We start from the raw sequence: 13,095 nt of genomic DNA, 5'->3' as shown, positions 1-13,095 counted from the left end.
GTAGTAGATGACTAGTTAGGGATTGTAGCGTAGTAGGAGACTAGTTAGGGAGCATGAGGGATTGTAGCGTAGTAGGAGATTAGTTAGGGAGCGTGAGGGATTGTAGCGTAGTAGGAGACTAGTTAGGGAGCGTGAGGGATTGTAGCGTAGTAGGAGACTAGTTAGGGAGCGTGAGGGATTGTAGCGTAGTAGGAGACTAGTTAGGGAGCGTGAGGGATTGCAGCGTAGTAGGAGACTAGTTAGGGAGCGTGAGGGATTGTAGCGTAGTAGATGACTAGTTAGGGATTGTAGCGTAGTAGGAGACTAGTTAGGGAGCATGAGGGATTGTAGCGTAGTAGGAGACTAGTTAGGGAGCGTGAGGGATTGTAGCGTAGTAGATGACTAGTTAGGGATTGTAGCGTAGTAGGAGACTAGTTAGGGAGCATGAGGGATTGTAGCGTAGTAGGAGACTAGTTAGGGAGCGTGAGGGATTGTAGCGTAGTAGATGACTAGTTAGGGAGCATGAGGGATTGCAGCGTAGTAGGAGACTAGTTAGGGAGCATGAGGGATTGTAGCGTAGTAGGAGACTAGTTAGGGAGCGTGAGGGATTGTAGCGTAGTAGGAGACTAGTTAGGGAGCGTGAGGGATTGTAGCGTAGTAGGAGACTAGTTAGGGAGCGTGAGGGATTGTAGCGTAGTAGATGACTAGTTAGGGAGCATGAGGGATTGTAGCGTAGTAGGAGACTAGTTAGGGAGCATGAGGGATTGTAGCGTAGTAGGAGACTAGTTAGGGAGCGTGAGGGATTGTAGCGTAGTAGATGACTAGTTAGGGAGCGTGAGGGATTGCAGCGTAGTAGGAGACTAGTTAGGGAGCGTGAGGGATTGTAGCGTAGTAGATGACTAGTTAGGGATTGTAGCGTAGTAGGAGACTAGTTAGGGAGCATGAGGGATTGTAGCGTAGTAGGAGACTAGTTAGGGAGCGTGAGGGATTGTAGCGTAGTAGATGACTAGTTAGGGATTGTAGCGTAGTAGGAGACTAGTTAGGGAGCATGAGGGATTGTAGCGTAGTAGGAGACTAGTTAGGGAGCGTGAGGGATTGTAGCGTAGTAGATGACTAGTTAGGGAGCATGAGGGATTGTAGCGTAGTAGGAGACTAGTTAGGGAGCGTGAGTGATTGTAGCGTAGTAGGAGACTAGTTAGGGAGCGTGAGGGATTGTAGCGTAGTAGGAGACTAGTTAGGGAGCCTGAGGGATTGTAGCGTAGTAGGAGACTAGTTAGGGAGCGTGAGGGATTGTAGCGTAGTAGGAGACTAGTTAGGGAGCGTGAGGGATTGTAGCGTAGTAGGAGACTAGTTAGGGAGCGTGATGGATTGTAGCGTAGTAGGAGACTAGTTAGGGAGCGTGAGGGATTGTAGCGTAGTAGGAGACTAGTTAGGGAGCGTGAGGGATTGTAGCGTAGTAGGAGACTAGTTAGGGAGCGTGAGGGATTGTAGCGTAGTAGGAGACTAGTTAGGGAGCGTGAGGGATTGTAGCGTAGTAGGAGACTAGTTAGGTATGCAGGAGCTAAACCATTAAGGGCCTTATAGGTAAGAAGTAGTATTTTGTAAGTGATATGGAACCTAATAGGAAGCCAGTGCAGAGACTGTAAAACTGGGGTAATATGATCATATTTTCTTGATCTGGTAAGGACTCTAGCAGCTGCATTTTGGACTACCTGTAGCTTATTTATTGAAGAAGCAGGACAACCACCTAGTAGTGCATTACAATAATCCAGTCTAGACGTCATGAATGCATGAACTAACTTTTCTGCATCAGAAACAGGAAACATGTTCCGTAGCTTAGAAATGTTTCTAAGATGGAAGAATGCTGTTTTTGTAACATGAGAAATATGATTTTCAAAAGACATATAACACCCAGATTTTTGACTGTAGAGGAAATAACAGTTCATCCGTCTAGTTGCAAATTGCAGTTTAAGAGATTCTGTGTACTGTTTTTTGGTCCAAAAAGTAATATCTCAGTCTTATCTGAATTTAGCAGTAGAAAATTATTGGTCATCCAGTCTTTCACATTTTTAACACACTCTGTTAACTTTGCTAAGCGCTGAATAGTTTTAGGCTGTTTCAGTAATAGTTTGTTGCAGTATGTTGACTTTGACTCAAGAGCTTGATTTGTGAACCAAGTTCATCTAAAACAGCTCCAGTCTGAGTCTGAAAGGCTTTCTCATAGAGCTGCGACACTTAAGCATGTTCTCAATTTTAATATAAGGATTGATGATGGCCATTTATTTAGGTTTATGTAAATGTTTTCCAGCATCATCCACAAGGAGGCGCAGGAGTCTAATAAGAGCTTTCTCACAACTCCTCGCCTTTTTATTAAACTTCATAAATACTTTCAAAGTTCACTCACTGCTGTGTAAGAACATGTTAATCTTCATTTATGAGTGTTGTTCATTAAATAGACCATGGTTTTATTATAGTAAAAGTGTAGTAACCCTGCCTTTTTGGGGTGTATTGATCAGGCTACCATGTGTATAACACAGTTTTACTGCAGATACAGTGGTTAAACTATAGTTAGTGTAACAACATCATGGTTGATTTGTGGTTACTGTGGTTAAAATATGGTGACCATGTTACATGATGGCTGACAGACTGATAACTTTTATCACATCTCCATTTCTCCTGTTTATTGTTATGGAGCAAGGAAGAGTCGGATCCAAATGTGAAACTTTATTAATAAACCTATAGACATGGTCAAACATCAGCAAACAGGTACAGTACAGTTTTCACTCAGTTGTGTTTTAGTGACTAAAACTCTCCAGTATTTCATAGTCAAACACAGTTTCATATTGAAATTAATATAAAATGAAAACATCTGTTAGTTTCTACAAGCGATTATTAATATTTGTTTTCATAGATTCATAGTCATCATTTGATCTGAGAATCAGATTCATAAACAGCTGAATCAGGTATTTCTAGACTAAATATTCATATTTGATTCAACATTGTGGATCAGCGAGAACCTTTTACATCCATTTACTTCAAGAAACAAATGATCATTGATCTCTAGAACTGAAATAAACAATTCTTCATTGACAACAAACACTGAGAATGTGTTGAATCAATAGTGGAATAACACTAGAGAAAATATGATCTGACTGTTTCTCATTGGTCAGATATGATGAAGATGATTTATTTGAGCCCTTCATCATGTGTTTGAACAATTGTTCATTTGTAAAGATGAATAAATGTAGTTGTTTTCTGGTCTGATGTTCAGATCAACAGTCTCTTACTGATGTGATCTGGATTAAATATTGAAACATGATGAAAGATGAAAGCAGGAAGATCCAGACCTACAGATTACTGACTATTGATCGATAAGATCCTCAGAGAGGAATCATAATCATTATTCCAGAAGAATGGTAAGAGTGTGTGAGTGAAGGAGGTTGTGAATGTGTGTAGATGTGTGTTAGTTACAGGATCAGAGAATGACACCGTTCCTCTGTCATAGTCCAGATTCACTCTCACACGATCAAGACGCTGTTTAACACCAAAACCAGAACCTGGAGACCATCCGTATTCATGATAGTACACACACCAGACACCAGTGTTGAAGAAACCATCTCCCTTCCTCTGGTTTGATGCTGTAGTTACTCCAATAATCCAGTATTTACTCTGTTTAACCTCCACATCCCAGCAGTGTGTTCCTGAGTTAAAACCCTCTGAACCCAGAACACAGCGATAATAGTCAAATCTCTCTGGATTATCAGGAACAGGTTGATATCCGCTGAATGTCACACTGGTCAGATCATCAGACAGAAGGAGATCTGGATGAGCCGTGTTTGGATCCAGAATGACAGGAGCTGATGAGACACAATCAACAGATGCTGCTGTTATTCTGATGTTCATATAATGATCAAGACTGAACCCAACACAGATGATTATGAATTATGACACTCGTCCTGTTGATCAAACACATCAGACATTTTCCTCTCATCACTGTCAGTCATTCTCTGTCTGATTTATCAATACTGAAAGTTCAATCACAAACACTGACAGACACAAACTCAAAACACTTTCATTTACTCTCATTTAGATTCAATTATAGTCAGAAGATCATTTTAATAAACAGATCTTTACACAGTGATTTCATGTTTTCATGTAGAGATATGCAGTAAATAATGTTCATATCTTTATCGTTGTCCTCAGTGTTTCTCTTTTATGAATCACAAAGGTATTTACTGAATTCTGTCCAAAATAAATAAACAGTAGATATTATTCTACAATAATGCAATGAAATAATACTGTAATAATAATAATGATAATAGTAATAAGCTTGCTGAGATTAACAAAAACTACAATTAAAAATATTTAGTTATTTATTTAATTATTCAGTAATTTAAATAAAGCATACAATTATTTATAAATATTAGATGAAAATGTATTTAAATTTAAATGTTCAGAAATGTTGTTTTGGCAACTACTCTAAACAAAATAAATTAACATGAAGAATTCAAATGACAACCTAAAACTGAAATAAAATTATTTATAATTACACATGTTAAAAGTGAACTTAAATAGATAAGAATTATTATTTCAAATTACAAAAACAGTTACAAAATTAAATAAATAAAAATATATACAAATAAAACCTAATCAAAGTAGCATATAAACAGCAATAATCAACTGGGAAATAATGTTTTTGTGACTTTAGACTACATATGAGAGTGAATCAGACTGAATTGTGGGATTGATTATTTGTAAAAGTGAGCTGCTGGTTTTGGTGCAGTAGATGATCTGGTTCATAATGCTGAAATCTGTCAATATGGCCTCATCTTCATCATCATGATTTCCAGTGTGTGTGTATAAGAGCTCAGGGCCGTATTCACAAAACATCTTAGAGCTAAAAGGGTCGTGTCAGTCCTAAATTTATATAGGACTCCTAAATTTTTGCTCTAAGAGTATTTCACAAAGCATTTAAGCTCCTAAATCTGTGAAACATCAGTAGTGAAGAGGACTCCTAAATCACTGAGACCAAATCCCAAACTATCCTAAATTGGCTATTGCCGATAATCTGCCTCAGAATGTAAAAGTTTTATAAACACACTGCATTTATTTGCACACATAGGCATGCATATTTTTATATTCTTTTGGGAGTTATCTCCAAATTTGTCCTTTTGAAAGGTCATTGTCCCAATTTTTTTTTTTGTTTTTTTTTTTTTTTTGAGCTCAACCCCGCCCCTTACTCTCAACTAAAGACTTCTCTCTATTCCTGAGTAAAAGTTTGTCTCAGCAGCTTTGGGAATAGGTTTTAAGAGAAAACTCTTTTTTAGGAGAACTCTTCAGACTCACTGTTCTGGACGATGTCCTGCATCTTCTTCCAGACTCTGAACGGCAGGTTGCCCAAGTAACGTGGCACATCAATCAAAGCTCCAGAAGGCGTCTGTGGATCCGGCTGTGAGATCTGGACTCTGGAAGAACATTCAGGAGTCAGAACTGCAGTGGCTTTGGATCAGAAGCAGAGAGACCAGAGACACCAGCAGATCACTCACCTTTCCATTGAGACTGGAAACTCCTGCAGAACAAACACACCATTGATCATCAACAACTCAATCAATCATCAATCAATCAATCAATCATCTGAAATCAGACCTTTAGAAAGCAGACATCACTGGCTTTCATCATCTCCTTCATGTCTTTGATTGTGTGTGAAAGAGCTGAGATGTGTCTGTTCATCTCCTCCAGCTTCTCCTTCATCATCTGCTTCTTCTGCTCCTCTTCCTCCCTCAGTGCAGTGATTGTAGCTTCTTCTTCATCTCTGAGAAACTGATGAAGCTTCTCAAACTGCTGTTTAATCTGACGCTCTGTGTGCTCAGCTTGAGACTGAAATCAAACCACATTCACTTCAATCGTCTCCATCGACACACATCGACACGATCACATCATTCACATCTGAGATCAACTAATCCATTATATTAAATATATCAGATCACAACTGTATATAGTGATCCTACAGCTGGAATCCAAATCACTCTCCGTTCTGTTTCCTCACCTTCATGTGTTCAGCTGTTTTATCAAACTTTCCTTTTAATATTTTATTGCGCTTAAGTTTCTTCTGTAATGATTTCAGTGCTGTATTGAGCTCCTCCTAGAATTAAACAAAAATACATAAAACACCAGATTGATGTAACCCTTTCAAATTAAACATCTATAGTTTTCCTTTATTCATAGTCCTAAAGTATTTTTATTTGTAAGTACCATTGATTATATATCATAAAGTGAAGGTTCTGTATTTTAGGTGTGGTACTATTGATTAACCTCTAGAGGGCGGTTAACACTGTGGTTTGTTGAGAGTCAACGTATGTTAAAAATGAGATGAAGAAGCCTGCTGAATATGCACGCACGAGGTCAGCTTGTAGCTGCAAAGACGATTTAATTTTCATTTGTTTCTTCGGTGCAATGTGCATATTCTTTTATAAAGAATAATATTAATCGTCAAGGACGTTTATTTATCCTATTCCTGAAGAAAACAACCGTCAATGCTTTTGGTTGCTGTCTTTTTTTTTTCTTTTACAAGAACTCTGGTGAGTTTTGCTTATGCATTACTTTAACTTTGTGATATTCCTTTTTCTTTATATATCGATCCTAAAGCCAATCAGAGTTATATTTTATGTTTAAGAATGTATTTCTTGTATGTTTATAAGGTAAAATTGATACGGAGTCAAATCTATCCGTGTATAATGCTAGTTTAACTGTTTAGTTAAATTATTTTATTTTCTACAAGTGTTATAAATGCAGCAATTGGTAAAAGAAATGTTGTACAACTAACGAAATATTCTAAAGAGAGAGATATATTGCATACTTAAATACTTTTATGCATTTAAGCTGTTTATTTGCACTTATATTGTCACGTGTTGAATTAACACTGGTAATGACGGACATTTTGTGCAGCTAATAGAAAATGTCGGTGTAGAAATTGTTTATATTGAAAAATATTTAATGTGACTGCATTGTTTTATGCAGATTGGTTTTTTTGAATGCTGATTCTGTCAAGTGATCTACCATTTTGAACGGCGAGCCAGACCCTGATTTGCCACTCAAAGAATCATCGTGGTTAGTATTGGGCGATATGCTCAATTTTCATATCGCCCTATCGTCAGCCTGAGAGATCGCCGATACACGATATCGTGCTAATTTAATTAATTATCTATGTACTAAATTTTGTAAAGGTAGACTTTTCTCTTGACATATGAATTAATTGTGCATGTACAGAGCGCTGACTGTAGATCTGCCGGAGTTGTTCAAGTTACTTTCGGTTTCATTCTCTGCTATCGTCCGTGAGTGAGTTGTAAATGTGCGTGCCAGAATGTAAATGAATGAATCTTTCTTTACCCGTCATATTGCTATAATGTTACCGCTGTATGTCTGACCGTTATCATGAGGGTGATGTTGTAGTTAAGTTAATATTGAATGCGGAGAAGTGATGCGCGTGTAATTCACGTGCGTATGTTTAGCGCCACTTGATCGCATCGTAATTCTAATTAATTCAGTATTCAGTAATTAATTCAGCCTGAACCAGGTTTTACTACCTCTGTTATCCTAATGACTGCAATGCAAATATAATATAACACTCCCTTTAGAATCAGTGAATCTACCACCGTACTGTATGATGAAAATCTCCCATCCTCACTGCACGAGGTGCGTTAAGGCGCTGTGGCCTCTCTATGCGTGTGTTTATACCGCGGCAAGTTTCTGAAGCATCCTAGAACAGACTCTCTGTGCTGCATTGCTAAAGTTAAGTTCTTTGTTGACGGATAATAATAATAATCGTCTAACTATCGTCAAAGGCATCAGCAACAGGCGATATCTCTGACTATCGTCGATACACGATACTATCGTCTATCGGCACAACCCTAATCGTGGTCCATCACGGATGTACACAAGAGAGCTAAGCACATACACACTACCTGGGTAGCAACACAAAAGGCCTTTACACACAAAGACATTGAAGCTCTTTACACACATATGACCATTGGAGCATTACACATGGACATTTGAGTTTTATACATATGGACATTTGAGCACTTTACATACAAAGGATCCCGAACAAATTATTGAGACTGTGTTTTATTTTGTTTAATTTTATTTTATTTTACTTTTGGTATTCCCATTCAGCTTTGGGTTTGATATGGATCATTTTTGTTGTTGGTTCATAGTGTTGAATGGAAACCAGACAAAGAGTCAACGGTGACAATATTGAATGTGAACCATTGTAAATAAAATTGCCGGCTGTTACATACTTGAAATTGATTGGTCCACACTTTTACTCTTAAATCCTCGCAGTGCCGAACCTAGGCCGAATTTAATCTCTGTAGAGTAACATATACATAGAATACTACATTCGACGTCCCCGTTACATTATAGTGAAAGAGAAGACAATAATACAGTGATATGATCATATAATGCAGTGCAAAAGTATTTGCCCCACTCTAATTTCGTCTGTGTGAAAATCTACTTTCCCCTGTAGTTATTAATTCCCCAAATCTATGAAACTTTATTGATAATGGAGTTCAGCTGGACTAAACACAACCAGCTCTGATCAATCAAATCAACACTTAAAGAGGTCCTATTATGCTCCTTTACAAAGTCTTTATTATGTTTTGGGGGTGCACTAGAACATGCTCTCATGCTTAGTGGTTCGAAAAACGCAATATTTTTCACATAATTCACATTATTACAATAGCTTTCTCCCCAGGCTTTCACAAGCGGCTCAATTAGTTCCGGGTTCCACCTTCTGAAAAACCAAATGTGTTGTGATTGGTCAGCAGTCCCACTGCGTTGTGATTGGCTAACAGTGTAAACCGTGTTCCGCCCTGCTGCGCCCCTTCCCAAAGCAGCAAACTAGATTAAAGTGATTTTACATTTTAAATATGGATTTATTCATTTTTTTTACAAAAACACATAGGATTGCTAAAGGAGGCTTTTACCGACCACCGACTTTTATTTATTTATTATGGATCGACTTATTTTGGACTGATGGAAGACTTGCTCGTGTCATTCAGTCTATGCTGTTCTGTATGCCAGAATTGATTTAATTCAACTCCAATTGCATTCGTCTCAAAGAAGGAAGTATACACCTAGAATGCATGAAGGGTGCACATAAAACGCTATTGTTGATCATGGATACGTGATATTATCGTTATTGTGCTAATGTATTTAATTATTTGTATGCCCAAAACCATAAGGCTAGTGAAGCCATCTACACTGTATGATGAATAAATCTCTTACCACACACTGTATGTCTACAGCGAGGCACCGATGCGTCCACGGATGATCCCAGTCAATGTTCGTGTTTACATCAGCAAAGGATCTGTGTGTGTTTGGACCCTCTGTGACAAACACGTGAACGGCGCGGCTTCAACACGGCTACCGGAGCAGTTCGCGGACCTTTAGTTAAAGCTGTGTTTAAACGAGCCGACCTACGGCTCACTGTAGCATCCCAACAGCGGCCGTCAATAATACATGGCTAAAGTTAGGCGAATCCCCCACCCGCCAACGACTGAATTTCAGTAGGACTTACGTTGTGACATAATAGCCTCCGGAAAACAAACTCTGTAAACAACAGGAAGTTAAAAACTCATTTCTCTTACCTTAAATGGTGGGACAACTTCATCGATGGGTCTGATTGTGTGATTGATGTGTTTCTGTGATTTCATACACACTACACACACCGGCTGTTTGTCCTCCAGACAGAAGAGTTTGAGTTTCTCACTGTGTAAACTGCAGATCTCCTCAGATCCTGATGAACGCCTCTCATTTCTCTCCTTCAGGAACGACTCACACAAGTTTTTTAACACAAGATTAGTTGGAGGCTTTTCTCTTGAGGCTCTTTTCCTGCAGACGGGACACTCCTGAGTTTTCTTGGTTCTCCAGAACTGTTGAAGACACTCTTTACAGACACTGTGACTACATGATAAAACAACAGGATTCTTGAAGATTTCCTGACACACAGGACAAGAAAAATCATCTTCAGATAGTGAAGCCATTTTGACTGTTTGAGCTCCAGCGATCTAAACTTTACTTTCACTTTCTGAACGACAGACTGAGAAACAAATATCCACGAGAATCACAGAGATCTACTGTCTATTCAGAAACAAACTGAACAAAAGTCCTTCTGTAAAGTGTTTCTCCTGGTTCTTCACTGATGGCTGGTTATTTATTGGTTTTGTCAGTAGAGAAGAGAGTCAGTGTGACAGAAAGGAGAAAGAACACGTCAGTCTCTTCCTGGTAAGAGCTGTAAGAGGGAGGAGTTTATGATCAGGTGAGTGTGTTTCAACAAGTCAGACACGAACATCTGTGACCTGCAGCATGAAGCAAGATGAACAATCTCAGAGTTGCAGAGTAGGTTTAGAGCTGACAAAACCAAACAAATCCAACCTTGTTTAGCAGGCTCACAGGCTTAGCAAAGCTCAATATAATAATAATAATAATAATAATAATAATAATAATAATAATAATTCCTTACATTTTTATAGTGCTTTTCTGGGTACTCAAAGCGCTTTACATAGAAGGGGGAATCTCCTCATTCACCTGGATAATACGACAGCAGCCATATTGCGCCAGAACGCCCACCACACGCCAGTTTACTGGTGAAGAGGAGAAAGAGTGATGAAGCCAATCAGAATATGGGGACGATTAGGAGGCCATGATGGTCAGAGGCCAATGGATGAATTTGCCCAGGATGCCTGGTTACACCTCTTCTCTATTTTGAAGGATATCCTGGGGTTTTAATGGCCACAGAGAATCAGGACCTCGGTTTAACGTCTCATCCTAAAGACGGTGCTTTTTGTCAGTATACAGGGTCCTTTTCAAAAAAATAGCATATTGTGATAAAGTTCATTATTTTCTGTAATGTACTGATAAACATTAGACTTTCATATATTGCAGATTCATTACAACACAACTGAAGTAGTTCAAGCCTTTTATTGTTTTAATATTGATGATTTTGGCATACAGCTCATGAAAACCTCAAAAAATTAGCATATCATGAAAAGGTTCTCTAAACGAGCTATTAACCTAATCATCTGAATGAACTAATTAACTCTAAACACCTGCAAAAGATTCCTGAGGCTTTTAAAAACTCCCAGCCTGTTTCATTACTCAAAACCGCAATCATGGGTAAGACTGCAGACCAGAAGGCCATCATTGACACCCTCAAGCAAGAGGGTAAGACACAGAAATAAATTTCTGAACGAATAATCTGTTCCCAGAGTGCTGTATCAAGGCACCTCAGTGGGAAGTCTGTGGGAAGGAAAAAGTGTGGCAGAAAACGCTGCACAATGAGAAGAGGTGACCGGACCCTGAGGAAGATTGTGGAGAAGGACTGATTCCAGACCTTGGGGGACCTGCGGAAGCAGTGGACTGAGTCTGGAGTAGAAACATCCAGAGCCACCGTGTACAGGCGCCAGGTCAAGCCACTTTTGAACCAGAAACAGCAGCAGAAGCGCCTGACCTGGGCTACAGAGAAGCAGCACTGGACTGTTGCTCAGTGGTCCAATGTACTTTTTTCAGATGAAAACTAATTTTGCATGTCATTCAGAAATCAAGGTGCCAGAGTCTGGAGGAAGACTGGGGAGAGGGAAATGTCAAAATGCCTGAAGTCCAGTGTCAAGTACCCACAGTCAGTGATGGTCTGGGGTGCCATGTCAGCTGCTGGTGTTGGTCCACTGTGTTTTATCAAGGGCAGGGTCAATGCAGCTAGCTATCAGGAGATTTTGGAGCACTTCATGCTTCCATCTGCTGAAAAGCTTTATGGAGATGAAGATTTCATTTTTCAGCAGGACCTGGCACCTGCTCACAGTGCCAAAACCACTGGTAAATGGTTTACTGACCATGGTATTACTGTGCTCAACTCTCCTGACCTGAACCCCATAGAGAATCTGTGGGATATTGTGAAGAGAAAGTTGAGAGACACAAGACCCAACACTCTGGATGAGCTTAAGGCCGCTATCGAAGCATCCTGGGCCTCCATAACACCTCAGCAGTGCCACAGGCTGATTGCCTCCATGCCACGCCGCATTGAAGCAGTCATTTCTGCAAAAGGATTCCCGACCAAGTATTGAGTGCATAACTGAACATAATTATTTGAAGGTTGACTTTTTTTGTATTAAAAACACTTTTCTTTTCTAATTATTTTAGATTTTGGGTTTTCATGAGCTGTATGCCAAAATCATCAATATTAAAACAATAAAAGGCTTGAACTACTTCAGTTGTGTGTAATGAAGCTAAAATATATGAAAGTCTAATGTTTGTCAGTACATTACAGAAAATAATGAACTTTATCACAATATGCTAATTTTTTGAGAAGGACCTGTATATTTTTAAAAGCGGAGTGATTTACAAATGAGTAAAAGTACTTCAAAATCGATCCTAAACGTAACTGGAAGCCATTGTAAGGACCTGAGGACTGGTGTGATATGCTTTGATTTTCTGGTTCTAGTCAGAATCCTGGCAGCAGCGTTCTGTATGAGCTGCAGCTGTCTAATGGTCTTCTTGGGAAGGCCAGTGAGGAGACCATTACAATAGTCCACCCTGCTGGTGATAAAGGCATGAACGAGTTTCTCCAAGTCTTGACGGGAAACAAAACATCTAATTCTTGCAATGTTTTTGAGATGGTAGTATGCTGATTTAGTTACTGCTTTGACATGGCTACTGAAACTGAGGTCTGACTCCAGAATCACACCAAGATTCTTGTTTTTTGACCCCTTAGCGTCAAGGTACGCATTTACCTTATGAACTTCATCTTTGTTTCCAAATGCAATGACTTCCGTTTTCTCCTTGTTTAACTGAAGAAAGTTTTGGCACATCCAACTGTTAATTCCATCAATGCATTGGCAGAGAGAGTCAATGGGGCTGTAGTCATTTGGCGATAAGGCTAGGTAAATCTGGGTATCATCTGCATAGCTGTGATATGCTATTTGGTTCATTCTCATTATTTGACTTAGTGGGAGCATATACAGGCTGAACAACAGCGGCGCTAGAATTGAGCCTTGTGGGACTCCGCATGTCATAGACTTATGTTCTCCTATACTCACATAATAGCCTCTCCCTTCAAAGTATGAC

General features: G+C 39.2%; 1 protein-coding gene across 1 annotated transcript; it reads right to left on the bottom strand.

Moving 5' to 3' along the window:
- Positions 1-2,872: 2,872 nt before the first annotated feature.
- On the bottom strand, positions 2,873-10,328 carry LOC141327941 (E3 ubiquitin-protein ligase TRIM35-like). Its single transcript, XM_073835378.1, has 6 exons — positions 9,624-10,328; positions 6,026-6,121; positions 5,626-5,856; positions 5,526-5,548; positions 5,326-5,444; positions 2,873-3,836 (listed from the first exon to the last, which is right to left on the bottom strand). The coding sequence occupies exons 1-6, from the start codon at positions 10,017-10,019 to the stop codon at positions 3,334-3,336; spliced, it is 1,368 nt and encodes a 455-aa protein (XP_073691479.1). The 5' UTR covers positions 10,020-10,328; the 3' UTR covers positions 2,873-3,333.
- Between the last annotated feature and the right edge of the window lie 2,767 nt (positions 10,329-13,095).

The sequence above is a fragment of the Garra rufa genome, chromosome 1 (assembly GCF_049309525.1).
Source record: "Garra rufa chromosome 1, GarRuf1.0, whole genome shotgun sequence".
NCBI classification, from domain to species: domain Eukaryota; kingdom Metazoa; phylum Chordata; class Actinopteri; order Cypriniformes; family Cyprinidae; genus Garra; species Garra rufa.
This window is presented reverse-complemented; position numbering and strand designations above follow the sequence as displayed.